The sequence below is a fragment of the Convolutriloba macropyga genome, chromosome 9 (genome assembly GCF_964194025.1).
Source record: "Convolutriloba macropyga chromosome 9, txConMacr16.3, whole genome shotgun sequence".
Lineage (NCBI taxonomy): Eukaryota > Metazoa > Xenacoelomorpha > Acoela > Convolutidae > Convolutriloba > Convolutriloba macropyga.
The window spans coordinates 53,262,861-53,287,385 of record NC_134476.1 but is presented as its reverse complement, the minus strand read 5'-3'; the positions used below and the strand labels follow the sequence as shown (position 1 = coordinate 53,287,385).

The 24,525-nt window shown below is 36.0% G+C and overlaps 1 protein-coding gene across 2 annotated transcripts in view; it reads left to right on the top strand.

Annotated features, from left to right (window-relative positions):
* Positions 1-24,525, top strand: part of LOC142345852 (lysophospholipase D GDPD1-like) — a 60,415-nt gene that overhangs the window by 3,281 nt on the left and 32,609 nt on the right. For both annotated transcript variants that reach the window (XM_075398265.1, XM_075398264.1), the window contains exons 4-6: positions 5,227-5,390; positions 7,643-7,768; positions 8,259-8,410. In XM_075398265.1, coding sequence (XP_075254380.1) covers positions 5,227-5,390; positions 7,643-7,768; positions 8,259-8,410 — 442 coding nt within the window. The remainder of the gene's footprint in view (positions 1-5,226; positions 5,391-7,642; positions 7,769-8,258; positions 8,411-24,525) is intronic.

The following is a 24,525-nucleotide window of genomic DNA, read 5'->3' as shown; positions in this document are numbered from 1 at the left end:
TACTGAACGTCAAATGAAAAGACACGAAAAATAAATTTGTTGTAAAATTAGCTTTCAAAACGCAGTTGAACCTCACTATTGTAGCAATTTTATTTATCCCCATCCGCCCGCGGGTTGTTTCAGTGCTATTCGTCTGATATTAGTCTTTCATGTTTAACCTTTTGGGAGTTTTTTTATTGGAGTAAAACTGGATTGTTTTATTTTTATGTTTTTAATGCTCGTTGCCTTTCGTTAGCATACTGGTCGTTTTTCTACAAATCTCCTAAAACCCAACTGGCAGGGTGCAACATTTTTCGCTGAATGTAACTTTATTTTCGAAGGCTGTTTTTCCATCGAAAAGATCGCCTTAGTCGTCAAAAAGCTCAATTTTTTCAACTTTTTCCTCCTGTGGACTAGTTAGATTCAATTTTTTGAACGAGCCTACTAACCATTCTAGCAACCAACTCGAAATAATCGATGCGATACGAAATTCAATTTTAAATCATTTTTCAAACATTTTCCAAAATCTTATCTTTTTTTAAAACACCTCAATCATTAAGTCAAGATGACATTTTTTTCAATCGAGCCGAAGACGTGGAATGGAAACAACATGACAGTAGGAAAAGTCTCCCAATTATACCGCATTTTATTATGTTCCCTCCACGCCGTTAATTGGCCAATTCTTTTTACACGCATCTCGAAACACACTCCTAGTACAAAAATACACTCCTAGGGCAAAAAATAATGGAGCGTCACACATGGTTTTGGTATGGAAGCTATAAGTATTTTAAAAAGGACTTCCGAAATTGAACCCCATTCTTGTTAGTTTCCCTAAACATCACACTGTCATTTCTCGATACTACTGGCATGCCAAATCAATTCAAATTTTGAATTTTTGTTGCTTCTGTAAAATGAAGGTAATTGTTTTTATAGGTGAAAAATTTAAATGAGCAGTCATGCGGAAGTGTCTGCGTACTTATAATAATTCACAAATTGTTTAAACAATTTCCGGTGCGAATAAAAAAACTTATAACCAATTCTTGCTTTTCTTATTTGTTTTTTATAGCTGCGAAGCTGTAAGCTGAGCGTAGCTATATTGCGGTGCTCTTATTTTTTTTTGTTTCGTCGTCTGACGCTCTTTTTTCGTTTTACATTTGTTCGCACCGCAAAGCTGAAAAGTCAAATTTTCTGAATGACTTCTTCCTCTCACTAACGGCATTTGCACGCTTGACGTCATTTCTCACTCGCTTTTGCGAAAGATTTTAGGTTATTTGCGTGATTAGATTTTGATCATACGTGACTTACCTCACTCAATAAAATGACTTTTGCACTTTAAAACTTAAGTTTAATTTGAATTTGTTTAAAGTGTTTGGCAATAGTTTTCTTATCCACTATTTAACATAGAGCTAGTATATAGGTATTGCTACAGCTTTTCAACTTTGTAACTTTTTGAAGTTTTAAGAGTTTTTGCTTTTTCTTACCCTTCCTCGGTTTTTTTGTATGTAGCGTTTCTTGTTTTTTTAGCATCAATGGGTGGTCAGTTTTTGAATAAAGATTATTTGTGTTGTGGGTTAATTTGGCAAAAGTGGTTTCAGCTTAAATTGTGATAAAATTTCATCAGATATTTCAGATTTTGTTTTTCTTTTCTCGTGTTTTTTTATGTTACTGTTTCAAGATGACTGGTAGAATTTTTTAGTGGGCTAATTTTATTCATGGAGTGGCTGAGTCATAGTGCAATGTCTACTTCGAATCGTTTCGGGAGTCTTGTGCTTCCGTTTTGTATGTCAAGACTTATCTTGCCATGTTTTTAAAATTCAAAAATTTTGAATTTTGTTGGGGCGCTATCTTGTTTTAAGGCGGGCATTAAGTTGCAATAGAAGTCCTAAGCTGGCTCTAGTAGTCTTTTAGGTGTTTATTGTTCTGAAGTTGCTGGGAACGTATAAGTCCAATGTGAAAAGGTCTTGTTTGAAGTGTCTTAGGTTTGATCTCGTTTTTAAGAAATTTCTGAATCAATACTTCAATTGACATTTGCTTAAGCTCCTGATTGTCTTTTGCAAGCTAGAAATGCTCTTAATTTTTGCTTTTTGAGGTCTATTTTCCGGAAATGCAAACTTAATTGCAAAAAGTTGTAATTTTTGCAATTTTCATTTTGAATTTTTTTGTTTTTACTTTTGAAAATTTGTGGTCAGTTTTTCTATCTCTGCCAATGAATCGTTTTGAGTACTTAAAAAGGTGTTACTGTATAGCTCTTAGTGGTAAGGGAAAGGTTTTAAACGTGTTAATTTCACAATTTTTTGCGGTTTTTTTTTATATATTTTGAATTTTCATGTTTTTTGAAAGTTTTTAATTTCCGTATTATCGATCTTTATGGGTCAGTGAAACTTTTTCAAGCTTGAATTTGGTTCTTGATTAGTTTTGGATACAATGAAAGGGTTCTGAAGATATTAATATTACGAATTTGCATTTGCTTCATTTCTTTGAATTGAAATTCAGGACTGGTCCTATGTTTTTTATTTCGCTTTACCTTTTGATCACTTTTTTTCGTTTTAAAGGGCTTTTTAAATTAATCGGGATTTTTTGACTTATGGCTTACATGTTTGACTTATGGCTTACCTCGCTCACTGTTTCAACTAAATGGATCTTTTCCAGGCCTCGAATTACACAATATAGTGAATACAGTCAAAGACAAAAGAGCAAAATGAAGAGAACTGGGATAAATCCCGGTCATCAAGTCAGAGCATTAGGTAATCAAAGTTCATTACAGAGAAAGCTGGCATTAGTATTAAGCTTAAGAGCCTTCAATTTAGAAGTGGAATTAGTTTTAGTTTTGGAATCTAACTGAAATTGTGCGCCATTTTAGAAAAATTTTTGACACTAAAATGGTCAATTTCATTTTTCTTCTTCAATCCCGATGTGCATCCAGAATGAGTTTTAAAGAATGTAATCTTAGAGGAAGTCAAATGCTGCGCGTGGAAAGAAGTGTATAGGTCAATCTGCTAAACAAAGGTCAACACAGTGAGTTAATTTAGACATTTTCTTTCATTCTTTATTATAGCTGCGAAGCTGTAAGCTGAGCGTAGCTATATTGCGGTGCTCTTAGTTTTTTTTGTTTCGTCGTCTGACGCTCTTTTTTCGTTTTACATTTGTTCGCACCGCAAAGCTGAAAAGTCAAATTTTCTGAATGACTTCTTCCTCTCACTAACGGCATTTGCGCGCTTGACGTCATTTCTCACTCGCTTTTGCGAAAGTTTTTAGGTTATTTGCCTGATTAGATTTTGATCATACGTGACTTACCTCACTCAATAAAATGACTTTTGCACTTTAAAACTTAAGTTTAATTTGAATTTGTTTAAGGTCAAAGGAACTCCTATGTGCAGTAAAGGTCCCTAATACGAGGCTTCTGTGGAATGATTTTTAACAAGTTGTATTAATTTATTGCTGAATGTTTTTAGCCTAGTTTTTTGAGCGGCGTCAATTTTTTTTTTCAATTTAGATCTGTATCTGTTTCTATCTCTATTATATGGCACGCAGGTCTATTCTTTCGCAGCTATTCTGGCAATCTGCCGGCTATATTTTTTACACTAAAGCTTTTTTAAACCCCGTTTGTCAAACTCTCGAGCTTATTGTGCTCACTGCTCAGACATTGGTTATCACTGTTTCCGAACAAAAAAGTAGTTTGTCCTCAAATTTTGATGTTTTCCTGTTTTGAGAAGAAATACCAACAGTTTCCGCTTGTGGAAATTAAATTCAGACTGGATTTTTTTGGGAGTCTCAGAAGAATTCATTGGGGAGTCAGGATTAACTTCAGTTGTTTGAACATGCAGTTCTTTTATTGCGGGTAATCCTGTTGTGAAGACTCAACAGACTAAAATTTTCAAACATTTTGCTGGGTTTTTTTTTCAAAGTTTTTACGTTTCCTTCAACAAAAATAGAGGAACCTAAACCTTTATCTTTATCTTCCTATGGCAATTGCCCAACTAACAAATTTATAAATAACTGCGATGGCGATGGGTGAGTGGAGCTTTTGTTCGTCTTCTCTTGGTTTTGTAATTTTTTTCGATTTTGCTTACGGGGAAATGGCGTCACGCTCTCCAAATCAGAGGTTGAAATCGCAGCAAATTTTCAATCCTTTAACTTGGTAAAAATCTTGATTTATTTTTTTCGTTAAAATTCTTGGATCCATCTAAAGGATAACAGATTGTGGTAACCTGACAGTTTCCAGTGCTATTTTAGATCAAAAAGGTTTCAAAATACAAAGTTTTGCCGCCAAATTGCTGCCCGTTCTGGGCATATCTAGCTATGTTTTGTTCAATGGCAAATGAAATTTTGTTCTTTGTGGTGCAAATGTAGGGTCAACATTGAAAATGAAAACCGAACATTGGAAATTTTTGTTTCTCTATCATTGTTCAGGGACTTGTATTTGATAGAATACTTTGGTTACTCTTCGGAAAAACAATCATTTTATTGTCGAAGCTTGGAACAAAAGGTTGAAAAATAGAGTGTAGGAAATAAAACACCACGGAAAAAACCCACTTAAATTTAGATAGGAAAAAACCCCCCGCGAAAATAAACCCCTATTTTAAAATTGAAATTCGGTCGTGATTTGCTCCGTTGTGATAGTTTCATATCAAGTCCCACGGGCCGTGAGGCATGGCCAAACGCGCTAAATGCGAAGCTATTTAATGGTAAAGTGGGGGTTTATTTCCGTGGGGGTTTATTTCCTATCTAAAATGAAGTGGAGGTTTTTTTCCGTGGGTTTTTTTCCGCAACCGGAAAAATAACGTCTTTTGTAATTCATCGAAAAAGTTGCATACGTGTTGTAGATGTGCGGTTGTGCTTCAAAAATTCTCGCTAATTCGATCTAAATTTCGATCTGAGGTCTGTTGCAAACGCACATTATCGAGCCTACTTATTTTTACAGCCTTTCCGACATTCATAAGACAACTCGTTTCGAAGAAATACGGTAGCAGTTCAAAACCGTCCTAGCTGCTGAAGAGAAAGTATCAGAATTGCAACTTTTGTTATTTCCACTGTATAAGCTACAAAATTGAATTTGGTAACAAAAAATAGGTAAAAGATACTGGACATAGTTTGCACTGTGAGATCAGTCAGCCAACCAATAAAAAAGAGTGTGAACAAATTTATGGTACTAGTTTTGTAACTGCATTTGTTGCCGTAGACGACGTTATGAGGACTGCGTTGTATAAACAAGGTAATCTTGTGTCATTTCCATTTCTGGTGTTGTAGATTTGCCGTTGATTGGTTCTCCTCAACGGGGTTCATTCCCTAGAGAGTATAAGGTGGAACATTGGGATAGACAGATTCCCCTGTTAGAGGATCTCTTCACACAGTTCCCACATGTGCCCATCAACTTGGATGTGAAGGAGCCCGATGTCAATCTCCGCATACAGGTGAGGTCTTGAAATGATTTGTGATCAAATAGAGGTTCCCTAATGGCTACACTGTGATAACCAGAATTCTGCTCTTGGTGTTTGGCTAGTTAATTATGATAACATACCATTGGTTACGAAAATACTACTTTATTAATAGCCGCGTCAGCAATTCCAGGCGGCTATTAATGCGCTCCTAATTTTTTACAATTCAAAGAATTTGAATTGTATTGGGGCGCTGTTTTTTTTTAAGATGTGTTCACACATTTTTATATGGTTTTGATCTTTCAAAACCGGATAAACAGGTAAAGCCCAGCGGGCATTCAGTTTCATTATTGGCCCAAAGTGGACGTTAGTAGTCCTTCAAGTGCTTAGAATGGTGCAGCTGCTGGGATGGCCTCAATTTAAGGTTAAAAGATCATTTTTAGTTTTTGGGCTTAAAATGGTGCAATTTTTCATGTTTCTTTTATGATTTTTTTAGCCTTTTGTTTGATTAGTCTTAGGTTGAAATTTTTAAAAGTTGACGAAGGCCTTTTGCGAGACAAAATCATTTGTTATGACCACTTTATGAGCTATATGTTTTGGTACTACAAGCACAAACACGCAAAATGATAAAGTTTTTTTGAAAATTTTTGTCATTTTTTTTCCAGTTTCAGGGGCCAGGGAATCTCTTTTAAGGTTAGAAAATAGGGCACTCTATAGTTTCTAGTGACATTGGATTGCTTTTCAACATTTTAATGTCTTAAATTTTAGCATTTTTTTGGATAAAATCTGCAATTTTTTAAGGTTTCCTAAATTTTTTGTCAACCTTTGATAGTTGTCCATTCTAAAGTGCCACGAAAACCTATTCCTCGGTCTGAAAAAATTAATTGCATGGTTGTTAGTGTCAATGGGTTTGTTTTTGTTTTCAACAATTTAACTTTTCGAATTTTAAAAATTTTGTGATAAAATTTGCGATTCTTTTAAGTTTTTTCAAAACGTTTGTCTTTTATTCAGTTTTTCTTGCCTAAGTAGCCAGACAACCTCATACAGGGTTTGATAGTATGTTATTAAATAGTTGCTAGGGGGCAATTTAATGGTTTTCAATATTTTAATAGAACCATTTTTTTTGAAATTTGAAATTTTTAAAAATTTATTGCCTATCGATCTTTGAAGTAATTAATTTTTTAAGGCTTGGAATTGGGTTACTCGATAGCCTATAGAGACACAGAAATGATTCTTAAGATATTAATATCACAATTTTCAGCAACATTTTAAAATCTGCAATAAATTTCATTTCTTAAAAATATTTTTTGGGTCATTTTCGAGTTAATCGATCTTCAAGGGGCAATGAATTTTTTCAGGTCTTGCAGATATAATACTGCAGCAATTTCAGAAACAAAAATTGGTTTGAACCATTTTTTTAAATAGGCATATTTAAAGGAATCAAATTTTGCTTTAGGTTTAAAATCTTCAATTTTTTAGCAATGATTATATTCTTGTTTGGTTTGTTTGATTGTTTATTTCTCAATTTTTTGAGATGATTTTGTTTGTGTTTTGGCTGGCATTGTTCAATTGATCTGCTGGTCAGGTAAAGAACTTCTAAATTTTCATTCATTTCTTTGAATTATATTTCAGGACTTGTCCTGCTATATTTTTTTCACTTCGTCTAAGAGATTTTTGTTTCGGCTTACCGTGACGTCATTTCTGCTTTTAGGTCATTGTTTCGTCTTACCGTGACGTCATTTCTGCTTTTAGGTCAATTGCGTGACTTACCTCACTCAAAAAAATGATTTCTGAACTCACTTATGGAGCACTAGTTAGAGATCAATAGTGTGCATCTAAGTGGTGCCAAACTTTTATGCCCTAACTCTTGAGTATTAGTCTTGAGTTTTTAATTTCTAATATCAATTTTGAGAAAGCTTTTTGGGGGCTTTTTCCTTGTAGACCGTATGTGTCATAAAATTGACAGTATGTATCTTACCCAAAAAATCTAGTGGTCTACTAAAGAACTTCTGGTCAATCTGCCTATCTTGTTTCTTTAGTTGTTTCAATCCAAGGAAGGCCACGAGCGTCTATCGCGGCTGTTTTCCGGCAATATGCCGGCTATGTTCAAGTTGCTGCTTCTTATGATTTCTGAAACTGAAAGAGTAGCATTCAAAAGTAGAATTTTGTATACGATGCAGAGTTAATTTTTTCAACGCCGATATAACTTTCATCAGTTCAACCAGTGGTAAAGATGGTGACTTTGTGGAGTTGTGGCTAGAGAATGAGTCTGGTCTGTTTGTTGTTAGGTGGAGAGTCTGATCAGACAATATAATAGAGAGAGCATCACAGTGTGGGGCAGCTGGAGTGACTCAGTCTGCAAACAGCTCTTCAAACTCAATCCAAACATACCACTACTCATGTCCATGCGAAAGGTAACAATAAATAATAAATTGTTTTCAAGTAAGTTAGCATTGCTGTGCAAACCAGGCCATGCAGAACCGTCACCTACTTGAGTAGTCAAGTAATGTCAGTAGCAATACTAAGAAACTTTAAAAAGACAGATAGTCAGATGCTTAAGATGCAAAGGATTAGAAATGATCAGCTTAATATATTAACGAAACTATTTTTTCTTTATTGCTAATGTAATTGTCTCTAAAACTAACTATCGAAAGGTAACTATCTCTATCTCTAGTTATTCCTGCCTTTCCAGGGACACTTTTGATTGCAAAAACTTGTAATACTTTATTCTGACATTTTAAACAATCTGTTTATTAATCCTGCTGCGTTTGACGGCAATTCCATTCAGATAATTTTGGATATGTGATCTCTACACCCTTCAATGGTTAAATATATAGCCGCATGAAGAATTCTCTTGCGAGAATGCTAGTCTGCCACACCCCATAACTGAGGTATTTTGTACAGATTGTGATCCATGCATTTCTTTTGTGGACTGGTCTGCTGCCCTTCATTCCAATCAAAGAGAGCTTCTATGAACCTCCTGCGTGTAGAGCCATGTTTGCAAACACTCCCTACGCCACGGCCAGTCTCAGACAAAGGATGCTCAACATTTTTGTGTAAGCTATTCCTATAATTCACGCTCAAAGGACTAGACTGTTCTAAACCCAGGTTTAGGTGCGCGACCCTAGACCGCTCTGATTAGACCATTTGGGTCGAACACTGGTGGCGTGGTGCGACCCAAAATACATGGTCTGAGAAACGCTTGAATCGCACTATGGTCTAGACAATGGTCGCACTACGGTCTGATCAGAGGGCAAAGTCTGGGAAATGGTCTGGACACTGGTCGCACTATGGTCTGATCAGAGGGCAAAGTCGCACTATAGTCTGATGATAGGTCGCACGAAAGTCTGGACAATGGTCACTCTACGGTCTGATCAGAGGGCAAAGTCTGGGAAATGGTCGCACTACGGTCTGATCAGTAGTTACAAACTTGGTAAGGAGAGTCCGCGAGTAGACCAGGTTGGTAAGGAAAGTCCTTTTTCAGACCCTATCTCAATCTCTCATAAGCGAAAAAAGTTTGAGCATGCCTTAGCCCACAGATTTTGTCTTGGTAGGGGAAAACCGAAATTTGACCACTACTAGAAATTAATAAAAAATAGTCTCTTTAAATTGAAATTTTAATCGTTTGATCAAAACGGCAGGTTACGTCAGTCAAAAATTAAAATGAAGTTCCCGTTTAAAATTTTTTCTTCTTGTGATCCAATGACTTCTGGAATGTCTAAAAAACTTTTAACGAATCGTTCTTCATTCTGAAAAAATACTTTGAGTAGTGAGGTGTTTAAGTATAAAATAGAAATGCATTTGGAAAAACCTGTTTTGGGGTCGAGTGATTTAATTCAAATACAGGAAATTTATACGGAGATCAGAGATAAATTTCCGGATAAATCAAACAGGTTAATCTATTTTGTTGCAGCCTGTGATTACTTCAGTGGCCTAGAGAACTTTGATTACGAAATTGCATTAAAACTGAGACCATATGGTGGACTTATAGGAATAGATAATTCTTCTTGGGACAAATACCTAAAGCGTTTGAAAGTTCTTCGTCTGCATGCTATTCTGCATGATGCTGGTGGTTTCATTTACGAGTTGGGTCCCGGTTATTCCTATATGATTCCCTGTAAGATAAACAGTTTTTTCAGTGGACATGTGACCGGAATTTTATTCTGCTTATATTTAAAATTGTTCAAGTGGCGTTTATTTCAGTCGATGCAATGCTGACGGAGAATTCAGTTATGCTAGAATTAGAAAAATTTAAGTACAAAAAGAGTCGATTTTTTATCAAAGAACTTGCAGTTTGTTCAGAAGAATACAACGATTGTGTCTTGTTCAAACCACCCAGACAATTTGAAGTTTTATCAACTGATGAAAAACGGGCTTTTACATGGTTGACCAAAAATCTTCACGGAATTGATTGGAGCGCAGGAACTTATCCTTAATTTATATTACACAAATTTGTCAAAGCATTTGTTTGAGAATTCCCGAAGCAAAATTTTACGAGAAGGTTTCTGAGAAAACGAAATTGTTAACTGAACTGCTGGAAAGGCCTGTTATAGACTTAAACGATCTCGGTTGTCCAGAAATCTTAAACAAGAAAAACAAAACACACTGCTCAAATCATTTTGTTTGGCAAAGAGGGGAACACTTACAAAATCATTGTGCACGAGAGAAATCAATTTTTTATTTCAATTGGTTAACAATTGAAAGAGGTATTGACCAAGCCGGAGGCACCATTATCTCAGAATTCAACGATCTGTGCTTGGATAACGACAACGGGATCACTCAACGTGTCGATAAAGAAAAATGAAACGATCACGTCAGGCAGCCAGTGCTTACTCAGAAAAATTGACATAAGTTTGACAGAGTACGAATTTCGCTCCTTCACTCACCTAATATTTTACTTGGAACCATACATTAGGTGAAAAAAACAACAATTAAATCTACAAAACTTGCATGAGAACGGAAACTCTAAAGAATCGTCAACAAATGAAATAAATCGATGTTAGACTTCATAAATGGATAATTTGTGAAAAAAATTTATAAACGCAAAAGCTATTTTATTGTTTAGTTTCATCAATGTTTGTTTTGTGTGCAACAAGAAATTAATTTTTTTTTTTCATTTTATTTTATAATGGAAGAGTTTAAGTTTGATCAGATTGACAAACTCTCCGGTTTAGAAAAAGAAAGCAGCAACAAATCATCATGGAATTTTTGTAACAAAGTTACCCTACCACTATCAGAGGTTGTGTTTTTTGTTCAAATGTTTGTAATTCTCATTTTGATAACGTTGTGTATAATAAAACTAACTGTCCTAAAACCCACATGTGAGGAAACATCAATTTGGATTTCAATTTTATCAAGTTTAGTCGGCTATATCCTACCTAACCCAAGATTATCAACAAAATAATTCCAACAGAGGGTAGAATTTCATGGCAGTAGTTGGACCTTCGGGTTGTGGTAAAACAGACTTGATATTTAAAATGCTTCAAGGAAAATTATTCTCTCCCATTTTCGACAATGTTATACTGCTTAATAGAGAAATGCAACCAATTCACGTGACGTTTGAGCAAAAGTTAGGAGTAAATTTGAAAACTTTTGTGGAATTGACACAAAATATTCACACAAAATATTGAAAATTGTTTGTTAGTTTTTGACGATTCATGTGAAGAAATTTATAATGACAGAGTTCGTTAAGCCTGCCACTGCAGGACGCCACAGAAACATACATGTTATTTACATTAAACTTAATCTTTACCAACAAAGTAGTTGGTCCAGGACTATTGATTTGAACACAACTCACCTCATTTTATTTAAATCCCCTCGTTATGTCCAGCAAGTTGATTATTTAGGAAAACAACTTAATTTTGTTCGTTTTTTAAGACACTGTTATGATTTAAATGTTAAGGAAAGTTACGGCCATTTGCTTATTGATCTAAACCCAAAAACATCTGACTGCTTGAGATATTGTTCAAATATCACTGAGCCAGAACCAACGGTATTTTATATTCCCAGAGAAAGAGCAGAAATTACGGAAATAACAAATGAACGAGAAAAATTATCTACGCTGAAGGAAATGGTACCCTTGTCGACACCAGAGCTACCTAAATATCTTCCTGGTGCCAAAGACGATGTTTTCTTGGTTTTGTGCGAATGTCTCTACAATGTGGTGAAAGGAAATGTAGATGTAAAGATTAAAAACAGCGAGAAATATGAGAACGTCTGCAAATTAATCCTCAAAAGGAACACTTCAGTTGAAAAAAGAAGAGCACTTTTTTTAACAAAAACTGGCTTCGAATTATTGAAACTCATTGTAAAGTTTTAATATATAGATTTGAGATACCGAAAAAATGATGAGTGCTGTAGAATTTATACTAATTCCCAAAAGTCAATACATAAGAAACAATTCTTATTCTTCAACAATTTTGAACAGTTCAAACATAAAGGACGAAAGTGCTGTCAATTCTTAACAGATTTCGATCATTACATCCAAAAGATGAAACTTTAGAAAATGAAGATCATGAAACAGAAGATGCCAACCAAAAACCAATTTTGAGAGAATAAATTCTCTAAAAAACTTGCTTTACTACCACCAACAAAGTATGCACGTGCTGAAAAATTTCTTGATATCATAGAAAAGTCGACAAGAATTGTAGTTGATGATGATGAAAAAGTACGCATTGACAGCAGGCCAACAAAATTGTCAGCTTCAGTTTTGCTTTATAATCTTCAGCAACCAATTAAAAAACTTGACGATGACGATTACTTTAAACTTCTCAATATCCTTAGTGTTAACGAAAGCCTCGTGGTAAACAGTGATGCCAAAACTGCGATCAGGAAAAATATTGGAAAATTTTCCAGAAAAAGAGTCACACCTCAAAAACAATCAAAAACCCAATCAAAAGCCCAAACAAATAAAAGGTACACCCCTGAAAAAATTGAACAAGATAGTGACAACATCTTTACCGACGGAAAAGAAGGATTTGAAACGACAAAAGAAGATAGTGAAACCGAGGAAGAGAAGAGTTGGGACTCTTTCTCAGAGTGAACGCAAGTTTCTAGAGTCAAAATACACCAGTGGTTCTGCGGCATATGGCAGTGTAAAAAATTTGCAAAAATCAACTAATCTTAAACCAAGAAAAGTGATAAAATTTCTGGAGGGTAAAATCTACCATACCAAACAAAAAAATTCAGAAAAATATTTCATAGACTTAAAGTCATTGCATACAGTATAAATGAGATCTGGTTGCTCGACTTAGCTCATGTTGATAAATTAGCCCCATACAACCGAGATGTTAAATATCTTTTGGTTGCAGTCGATTGTTTCTCCCGATATCTCCGAGTTGAACCCCTCAGATCAAAATATGAGACAGTAACTGCGGAAGTCTTCAAGCGAATGATTAAAAATAAACAGCCGCAGAAAGTTTGGGTTGATGCTGGATCAGAGTTTAAAGGTTCCTTCAAAATCCTCTGTGAAAAAAAGCAGATCCAAATTTACAAAACTTTCAGCGAAAAAAAGTCGGCTTTCGCAGAAAGAAATATTCGTTCTTTGCAAAATTTGATATACAAGTATTTGGAGGATAAGTGGACTTATTCATACATAACGAACTTCAGAACTTTGTCAAAACGATAAACTCTAGAATCAATAGAGTAACAGGCTTGGCTCCTAGCAAAGTATCTAAAAAACATTTTTCTTCCCTGGTTTCCTTGTCCTTAAAGGCATCAGAGAAACTAATTCGACGGCCAAAGTTTCAGATCGAGGACTTTGTACGTATATCAAAAGCAGATATCCCTTTCAGAAAAGGTTTTAAGCAAACATTCACAAACGAGGTCTTTGAAATTTACGACATACAAACTGTTAATCCCCCAACATAAAATATAATTGATGCCAATCAAGAGCCTGTAACAGGTAAATTTTACGAGTTGGAGCTGGTAAGAGTGTTAGACAACAGTGCCGAAACTACAAAACATGAATGAATTCACTGTTCACTTGGTATCATCTGCTTCGATGAACATTTTCCCCGACAACACACTGGCGAATTTTCGCAGTTTTTTTCAATGAAGAAATAAACTTAGAAGGTGACTGGAGAGTTGCCTTGAGTGGAATCATATTCCCTTCTCGAATCAATCAAATTAATAACAATATTCTAAGAACTTATTCGATTGGTTGAAACAATAACTATCAAAGCAGTATTCCTACCGGGGCGGTTTCTAGACCGTACACAGGTGAAATAGTCTCGATTGGAATTGGATCCTACGAAATCATAGAACATCTTTTGAAAAATATCAAAGAATCGACAGGACTCCCCCATTTCAGTTATCAATTTGACAAAGTCGCAGGTATTTTAGTACTTTATTTTGGGAAAAACAAGGGAATCACTTTTCCAGATAAAGAAATACCAAGTATTCTAGGTTTTGAAGGCATGCCAGATGGATCCGGTTTCCACATTGGCTACAAAATGCTAGACTCATTTCAAATGCTTTCAATGTCTGAGGAAGATTTAGAACCTTACAAGGGTGACTATCCGTTTGATCTTCTGACTGGAAAACAACTTATTTTTGTTTATACTGATATTGTAGAATATCAATACGTTGGTGACACAAAAGCACCTTTGATTCGTGTCATTGATTCAAAACAACGCTTAAAAAACGACAGCCCTTGTTAAATTGAACCAACACACAGAATCGTTTTAAGTAATCTGGAATACAAAAAAACTTCTCTGGAAAAATTTTCAGTCGATTGGAGTTCAATTGAGAACAGACAGGAAGAATTGTTCCTTTCACTGGCACAGGCAAAGTTTTTTTAGCACTGAGTTTCAGAAAATTCGACTAAATGGAAGCATACTATCAGCAACAGTCATTTTCCCCTTACTTTTCGGGACACTATCGTCAACGGGGAAGTGGTTTTGGTGCATTAGCTGCTGGAATTGGACGTGCAGCTCTACCAATAACTCGAAAAGTTTTGTGGCCAGCGGCAAAAAGAATTGGACGAGAACTGATTGCTTAAGCTGCGCCTGAAATTGTTGAAATAGTTTGAAAAAAAAAAAGAAAACACCCAAGGAAGCAATAAAGTCGACTCTGAAAAAAACAGTACAAAAACAAATTGGTGGATCAAGGAAAAGACTAAAGAATCAACAAAAAAGCGCACAACGAACCAAAGGTATCATTCGAAAAAAACAGCCTGTGAAGAGGAGTCGGTCTAATTTTTTTTCAAAAGTTCACAATGATTACTAATCTGCTCCCTGCCGAAGCAACTCTTACAACTTTAGACTTGTTTGAGAAACAACCACTGCTGATAACTTTTGACAACGCCTTTACACAGAAAATTGGACCATCATACTCTCCCGATGGACCCATGCTAGAGTTTGAGGTTTTGGGTGACAGAAACAACTGTATTGACTTGCAAAAGATTTTGCTTGAAGTGAAATGCAAAATAACTCAGCATATTGACCTTGATTTACGTACAGGAGCGGATGCCACCGGGACAGATGCTGCTTATTTTAGTAAGAACGCATTACATTCTTTGTTCTCAGAATGTAGAGTTTCAGCGAATAGTGTGAAAATTTCCGACACCAACGGAAACCCTGCTCATAAGGCTTTCATTGAAACAGAGTTCTCCTCCAGCAGAACCGCTAAAAATGCCTAGCTCGTTTGTCAAGGTTATTACTTTGAAAACGAACCGCAAAAAATAGACGGACAAGATGATCGCGCGGAGGACGTTACCGCAAGGAAAGCACTGGTTGCTGACTCATTGGAAAACTACTTTATAGGAAAACCAGCTAGTGATATTCTTACTTGTGACAAACACCTTCTTAGTGGAGTCACACTTTGAATATCGTTTCGGTGGTCGTCAAACGATTTTGCAGTTATCTCTGAAGCTAACAAACATTACAAAGTAAAAATTATGGAAGCAAACCTGTAGGTCAGAAAAATGACTATTGCAGATCACGTTCTGTCTGCCAATGAAAAAACCTTGCTTAAGACACTTGCAGTTTATAGATACAACGAGGTTTTACCGCGAACGTTTCTTGCTACTCGGGGTGTTCACAGCTGGAGACCAGAAGATGTTTATTCAAAGGAAACCGTACGAAGAATTGCTATTGCAATGTCATCAAATCAGGCTTACCTTGGATCAAATAGAACTACACCTTTCGACTATCAAAAATTCGATCTCTCACAAATTGTGATTTATCGTAATGGGTTACCTTTTGTTGGAACACCAATAACCACAAATTTCGAAAAAGAACTGTACTTTAATACATTTGAAGCACTAGACTTTTTAGATAGAGGTGGACACGGAATATCTTTGTCTGATTATCAAAATCATTTTGTGATGGTATTTGATCTTACGTCTACACAAGACGCCTCTCATAATTTTATTCATCCGGAGCTCACAAATGGTTCAGTTTCTGTTGAATTAACTTTTGCGAGAGCACTGGCAGACAACATTGAAATTTTGTTTTTGGGAGAGAGAAGCTCAACATTTTTTTGTTACTTCGGATAGGAAAGTGACAAAAAACACTCTTGTTACCTACCCTGCTAATGGATAGTAACGAATTTGTTTCCATGATAAATAAATATCCGCATCTCAAGTTCAAGTTTCGAGGAGTTTTTGCAGCGGATTTTCCCATTTTGAAATCAAATTGTTTCATAATTGTAAACGCATCTGATTCTAGTAAGCCTGGAAGTCACTGGATTTTATTGTACTATCATGACGACAATATGTACCTTGCTGACCCATTGGGCCTTTCTGTTACAAACTATAGAGCAATTTATGAAGGACTCATGAAGTACTATCAACATGTGCAAGAACTCAACGCAAATTTTCCTTTACAACAGAGGAACTCCGAACCTTGTGGACTTTTCGGTATCTATATTGCTCATGTGATTTATACTAAAGATTTCAAATTACATTTGTACATGAATGATAATGATTTATTACGCTTTGCCACGCGTATGTTGAAATTGAATTTTTTTCCAACTGACTTTTCTCCATCAGAAAAAAAAATCGGCAAGAATTTAATTTTTGAATTCATACAAAAAACACACTTCATTCATATCAGTGTTATTATGAAGAGATCCATAACCAGTGATCATTATATCCATGGTTTTAGATAGCTCAGCAAATTTCACACTTATATAAATGTAGAAAACGATCTAGTGTACAATCAGGTATAAAATCAGTTTGAGTCCGTGCATCTTTGTTCATTGAGCAGAAACTGGGTAATTTCCGAGATACGGAGTAACCACCTGATTGATATTTTGAATTGTATTCAACCGCAAGGACAAGTTTATCGATAATAGCTCCAGATATGACCATATTTGTAGAAAAGATCAGAATTGAAACAGCTGTACAAGCATGGAACTGAGTATCCTTTGTCCTTTTTAAAATTATCAGGTTATTTAGATATTTCTGCCAAAACGTGGTAATGAGTAGAATTATCAACACAAAAATCATTGTCCTTTTCAAGCAATACGTATGCGAAATTATTAGTGTTTGTTTTCTGAATACTAGGCACAATGTCGATAAGAAACTTGAACTTATTCTGAAAGGGTACAAAGAATTCTGGTGAACGTTCATACATTGCCTCAAACATGATTAATGTTCTTTTTCACTCGCAGAATCGTCACAATGGGTCTTTGTTCTTGGTCTCCAAGTTCGCTTCAACTTTGTTCGTTCTTTGTTTACCACAGGTAGCAGGCTCTTAACAACATTCGCTTGTGAGGTAAGTTTCTCAAATTCTGACACAGTGAGTGTTACTCTTTGGTTGAATTTGAAGTTTCCGTCAATATTTTTTAACAGCTTAATGGTAATATAGCTACCAGTGCTATCATAGGTTTTTACTGAAACTCGTACAAGTCTTTTTTCACTTTTTGTTATATCTAAATAAGCGTCTTCAAACTCTTGTTCACTAGCTGCTGAAATGTTCGTTGTGACAAAACTTTCAATTACTTCAAACAGTTTGATAACAGTAAGACTTGTGGTTGTGCATAAATTGTTTCAAAGGCGTTGACTGCCGCAGGACAAGGTCATAAGATTAACGTTTGTTGGGTTGTTTATAGAACAACTTTCATTGTAGTACAGCTAAGTTTCAAAACCACAAAGTCATATTCTGTCGGAAGCAAAAACGAAACTGGTCTCATTTACAAAGTTGAAGTCTTTTAGAAAACCTCATTATTTCTAAGCTGTTTTGATCTACTATTTAACTTTTCATTTCAAAGAACTGATCAATGAGCAACTTTGTCGTTATTTTAAAAATTTTTCCTGACTTTGACACTCGTTACCTGATTCATTATGCCAAGAACAAGGTCTCAATCATCGGGCAAAAGTTTGGCAATCACCAGTGGACTCCCGGCAAACATTTCAACTTGCCAATGAGTTTGATAGACACAATACAAATTTTACGCGTTGAGACGGCAATTTTGGAAAACAAGGGTTTGCTCTTGCAGGTCGAGAAAAGACTGAAAAAGAGTGTTATCGACTTCTCAATTCTGCATCCAACAGTCAGGAAAATAATCTATGACTACGAAATTGCCAATGTACCTCTCTACGAAAATCAACAACGATATTGGGATGAAATCGAGACGTTGAAATCCGTGTGGCATATGAAAATGTCACCAGACTCTCCCGACTCTAGCACACAAAACGCAATATTCACTCCAACGATCGACTCCCCAGTTGACAACCTTGACACCCCTCGGTCAGAAGACCACAAGTCACCCAGTTTATTTGACACACCACCGGTTAAATTCTGTTATGCCCCCAAAAAACGAAAACTGGAACGAAAAATTGACTTTCAAAACAAAAATTTTTTTAAGATTTTACTGTGTTTGAAACTGCGTGCTCTTTACTGGTGCTTTAGTTTGTCTTGTCAACAAAACATAACTTTGGTTTGTGTTTCTATGTTGTGTTTTTATTCATTTAACTCTGAGAATTGTAACAAAAATTCTAATTTAGTTGAATTCTGGTCTTCTTCTAAAAGGAGAAAGTAAGATTCTCAACGAATTGTGAATTCATAACCCAGTTACTGAGTTTCTAGATTCGTTGCTACATGTCATAGGGGTAGATCAATGAGTGAAATACTTGTTATAGAAACTCAAAGTTGGCTGAAATTAAAGAAATCTCTACTGCTAAAGAAAAGTTCAAAAAATTCGAGCCACTTCAAGCTAAGTTCCATCTACATATGTTGTTAAACTGCTGCCCAATGCAAAAGTGAGCTCCGTAGAATCAATTTTAATCATAGTGGAAGCAAAAGGATTCTTTTGAAGTCCTTTTTAAAACACTTTTCAACAAAAAAAAAATTTCAGAATTGAAAATTAAGCGCCTGGAAAAATGATATTTTTTGAACAAAAAAGAACATTTTTAGTGTCTTTTCAGAACTAAGGCAAACAAATATATATTGTCATGGGAAGTTGCCATGTGACTTCATTGTTTAGGTCGAATCAAAGGGTAACAATCATAGCATTTGAAGACTAAATGGAATAAGAAAAATAAACAGATTATTTTTCATTTCGATCTTTTAAGCCTCAGAGTTGGTGAACAAAATACTAAATAGCCTCTATAGTGTCAGCACAGTTGCTGCTCACAATAACAGTTTGTACTCTGCAGTCACATACACTAATTAGTTAATAAAGTTTTGAAATAACTAACTTTTTCTGTTTTTCACGCTCGAATGGTTTTCAATTCTGATCACCTGGTGAAAAAAATTATTGAAAAAATTTTTTTTCACCCTCATAGAAAATTTTTGTCACTGTTTTGGCTACAATAGTGTTCAGAATAATTTTCCTCCGAAATCAACCAGTTCGGCGGGGGAGTCAACATAAGTGGCGCAAAAATCACTCGAGCGTGAAATCTTGACCATTAAATAAACATTGCCAAAAAACAGTGTTAGAAAGCTGAAAAAAGTTTTCCGGGGCTAATCTGGTGTGTAGAACACAAATATGAAATCAAAAACTACCCCCTTTGCATGATAAAATTTTGAGAAAAACGGCTTTTGTTACAATTCTAGGCGTTTTTCTCAGGAAAAACCTTAAATTTCAGCTAATTATCAACAAATATTTTGGTAAATGAACGCCTTCTTAACTTCTAAACAGTCTTGCGATCACCTCAACGTTGTTTTTCTACTCCAGCGAGCCTTGTTTGGATTATCAAGAGAGAAGATTGGAAATTATCATTAAAGTAATAAGTACAAACAGATCTCAAGGGGCTCCTTATGCTTTCTGCCGCAAATAAACAGTAAATTGGGACTTCCATGGACCCAATAAACAGGCTAAACAAACATCAAGACAGTACAAATTAATGAAGTTTGATTTGAACTTATTTTAGCAATAAAAAATAAGCAGAAAAAATGGGGAAAATTGAACCGATTTTCAATACCATCGGCAAATACTTTGATATAACAGAAGGGTGAACTGAATCTCTCTGGTGGTAGAGCTTGACGTCAGTGAGTTGTACTGAAATATGAACGAAGCTGTGTTTATGTTTCATCAACAAAAAGAAGACCAACCGCAGAAACAGGTTTGGATCATTAATTGGCTCGAACTGATTCTGGAGCCTGAAGTCAAGTGAAAACATCAAGGTTTGCCAAAACGGAACCAAACCATTTTCTCTCTTTCGATCCTGAAATTCAACAACTTTGCAATTCGCAAAATCTTGCTTAAAATGTTGTCTAAGCTGGCTTCTACTTCAAAAGCCGTCAACTGCGACTTGTGTGGAAAACAATACACAGAGCGACGTGGACTTCGAAAACACATGAAGGAAGTTCATCTAATTGAGGATGAAAGTCTGCAGTTCAAGTGCTGGAAATGTGACTACGAAGACTTGTCGCTCTTGAACGTGAAAGAACATATCAGGAAAATGCATGGCAATAAGAATTTGCAGTGGAACACTTGCATTCACGATCTCAGTCTGTTTGGTGATAAACGCGCATTTGTTGATCACATGTGGCAAAGCCACGGTCACCCTGTCTGGGAAAATGATAGAGAGGAAACAAAGGATGCCACCAGTTGAAACTGCATTCGACAGCGCGGTGCGTCGATATGTTCTGCGACGGACCTACTGACGGTGAGACAGATCTGTTGCAAGCACTCCACGACCGAAAAGTGCAGATAGAAGATATCGTTAGAGAGAACGTGCTTCACGAACCCCAAAAAAACAAATCTCTGCCGAAGTGTGCCTATGCAAAACAAAAGGAGAAGAGACAATATATCACTATCTACACATAGTGCATATATCCCCGCAGACGTTCAAGGTCTCTCTGACCAGGAATTTTTTAATGCAGTAGACCAGATGCTAAAAACGATCTATCAGTTTGCTTCACCTGGTAGTGGCTGGAAAGTTCAGCAACTGAACGAGATCAACATCAAAATGGTCAAAAATAGTCCAATAAGGGGCTCGTCTTTCATAGAGCTACCGAGAAGTCTAAGGAAGCATAAGAAGTGGCTTTTGAACGTCAGGAACTCAAGTGACCACAGATGTTTCGCCTACTGTTTCACAGCCGCATATCACGAGTACTTCAAGCAAAGATTGACCTCCAACACTCAGACGGAAGGAACTGCTACCCTATCCAATCTCAAAATCTCAAAATTCATTCCATATGGACGTCTTACTGCTAAGTCAAAACGACAATACACACTATGTGCTCATCAAAAATTTGCAATCACTCATATGCAAAATCAAAAACCCAAACGTACAACTGCTATCCGATAGAAACTTCTTGTGTCAAAATTGTTTCCATACATGCTCCGAAAAAAGCAGTTTTGAGACACACCAGCGTTCCTGTATAGCCAATGAACCACTGGAGATAACAATGCCAACAGAAAACCAGAAAAAAAAATGACTTTCAAAAACAAAGCCGCCAAATCATTTTGTCCTTATGTTTGCTACTTTGACCTGGAATCAGTTTTAGAACCAACTAGCTATGCTCTAAATAATCCAAATCGTCCAAGCTCTACAGTTATTGAACAACGTAGACCAAGTAATTTTTGCCTGGTTGTTATAGAACAAGACAACCCTGCACCCTATTTTTTTAGTCTAAGACGGGGCCCTGATGCAATGCAAAAACTTGTGAAACTGCTAGAACAATTAGCCGAAAAATTCAATAAGAAAAAACGATAATTTCCGCAGTTCACGGGAAATAAAGAAATTCATGTTGAAATTGATAATTGCTGGATTTGTGAAGAAGCTTTTGCGGAAGATGATGTAAAAAATACTGGATCACTGCCATTATTCCGGAAAATTTTGGTATATGCTCATGGAGTTTGTATCCTTCAGCGACGAAAAACTAAATTTACGCCAATTTTTGCACATAACCTGGCTAACTACGACATTCATCACGTAATACGCGCCTTAAAAACTGGAAGCGAAAATAACACTATCTCAGTAGTACCCTTGAATGAGGACAAATTTGTCTCGTTGAGCCTCAAAGTATGGCTTGGTTCCTTCATAACGAAAAAAAGGGAATGTTCGTCATATTTATGAAGAAATGCGTTTTCTTGACAGCTATAAGTTTATGCTTTCCTCGCTGGACACCTTAGCCAGAAATCTGCCTAAAGACAAGTTTGTTTACCTTGATAGTAATTTTTCCGCACACTCTGAGGAGGAAAAAGACCTTCTTCGCCAGAAGGGTTTCTTTCCTTTCTCATACATTGATAGTTCTGAGAAATATAATGAACCTGAATTACCTCCTCGACATCTTTGGACCAATAAACTGCAAGGAAATGAAATAACCGTTTCCCAAGCTGACTGGGAACACGCTAAAAATGTTTATTCAAAGTTCCATTGCTCAAATATTGGAGAATACAGCTATCTATATCTTACTTGCGATACCCTCTGACTTGCATGTGTATTTGAACACTTCCGGAAAGTATGTTTTGAAACATACGCAGTTGACTGTGCTCAGTACTACACAGCAAGTAACCTATCGGGTGATGCCTTTCTACGGGTGTGCAAGGCCGATATAGAACTGTTAACAGTAAGGGAGCATCTTGATGCTGCCGAGGCAATCTTGAGGGGAGGAATATCGAGTGTGTTTTCGAGAAGATTAGCCCGAGAAAACAATAAGTTCATAGAAGGGTTCAACGACGAACAACCCTCAACATTCTTCTGGCTCATAGATGCTAATAATTTATACGGGGGAATAATGGAAAAGTACCCTTTACCGTTGAACGGTTTTGAATTGGTGTTAGACATAACGCTCGAACAGATTCTGGAAACAGGCAGTGACTCTAATGTGGGATATATTGTTGAAGTGGACCTAGAATATCCCCCTGATTTGCACGAGATCCACTCAGACTTTTCATTAGCTCCGACGAAAGAAATAATAAAGGAGGACTGGCTGAGTAATAACCAAAGAAGCTTTCTATATAACAATAATATCGCCGCAGAATCACGAACCAAAAAACTGATAGACATTTTTCGCGAAAACCAATTATACTTTGCACTATCTCACTCTTCAATTATATGTAAAGTTAGGACTGAAAGTAACAAAAGTCCGCAGAGTGCTACAATTCAAAGAAGCCAAATGGTTAAAGCCGTAAATAGAATTGAACACGGAAAAGAGAAAGTGTCCGAAACAAATTTGAAGAGGATATCTACAAACTTCTCTCTAATAGTGCTTATGGTAAAACATGTTAGGGGAAACGAAATAGAATTAATGTGAAAATAACCCAATCCAAATCGAAACTGCTTGAAACAGCCAGCAAAAATAAATTGAAAGGTGTAAAAATAATTGATGTAAAGCTTGTCTCAATTGCGACGAAAACAGTAAAGTGGTATGGTACAAGCCAACCATTGTTGGTTCCGCAATCTTGGATCTAGCCAAGTGTTTCATATTTCAATTTCATTACCAGACAGTGAAAGAAAACATGAAATGTAAATTGCTCTACAGCGATACGGATTCATTTTTATATGAAATAGAAACAAAGGATTTGTATCAGGACTTGGCATACAATTCAGTGCTCACAAAACATTTTGACTTTTTGAATTATGAGGAAAGGCATAGTCTGTTCAGTAACGCTCAAAAGAAAGAAGCATTAAAGTTCAAAGACGAAATGGCGGGCAAAATTGTAAAAGAGTTTGTTTGTCTAAAACCAAAACTGCACTCAATTCTTACAGAAGGTGAATTAATACTAGTCATTAACAATACTCTAATGTTCAGAACAAAGCAATTCAAAATAACTTTCAACCAAAAGATTGTCAGCTTTTTCCTAAACAAATTAATAACTTTAATTTGGCTTGTTATTGACTCTAATGCTCCCAACCCTGCGTTTCAGATAATCTACTAACTTATAAAACTTCTTTCCTGGTATTCACTGGTGTTTTCTATGTTTAGATTCTGTCAAGAAGTCAGCGAAAGGCGTTAGCAAGCATAAACAAGAGCAACTAACGCACGAAGCATACAAGGATTGCTTGCTGAATGGCCGACAAGTCCGAAAACAGAATACAAGAATTGCTAGCAAAGACCACAATTTGATAACCCTAACTACAAACAAACTGTGTCTCAGTAGTTTTGATAACAAGCGTTACATTTGTGATGACAACATCGAAACTTTGCCATTCGGTCATTTTTGGATTGATTGGGAGAGAATTAACCTAAGTGACTGGAGTTTCCAAAGCAATAACATTGCTAGTATAGTTAATAGTGTTGATGGGACTGAGGAATTGAATAAAGAAGGGGGCTATTACGTCGATATTTTCACTCAACCAGACCCCGGTTTCAACCAAAGGCAATATTCAAGCGCTGAACTACAGCAAACGGCTGATCTCGAAGCTGAAACTGACAAAAAATCTACCCCCACATCAAATCCCTTTCTAGACTTAGAAGCAATCGAAAGTTCAGAAGAGATATCATTGTCGAAAAAACCACGCACTAATTTATTTGAGTCTGATTCTGGTTAAAATTTTCATATATGTGTACGTTAAATTTAATACTGTAAATGTTCTCGTACATTTGGTTCTAATAAGTCACAATTAAATGTTCACTTTCATTTCATCGCTCCAAGTTTATTCCAACTTTGCTGAGGGAAACAATAAACATAAACAGAACCACTTTGAGCTAGTTAGCCAAACGCAGACACCATAAAATTAACATAAAAAATTTCCAAGTTTTGAGACGGTCAATATTCGGTTTTCCCTACCAAGAAAAATCTGTGGTCTAAGGCATGCTCAAACTTTTTT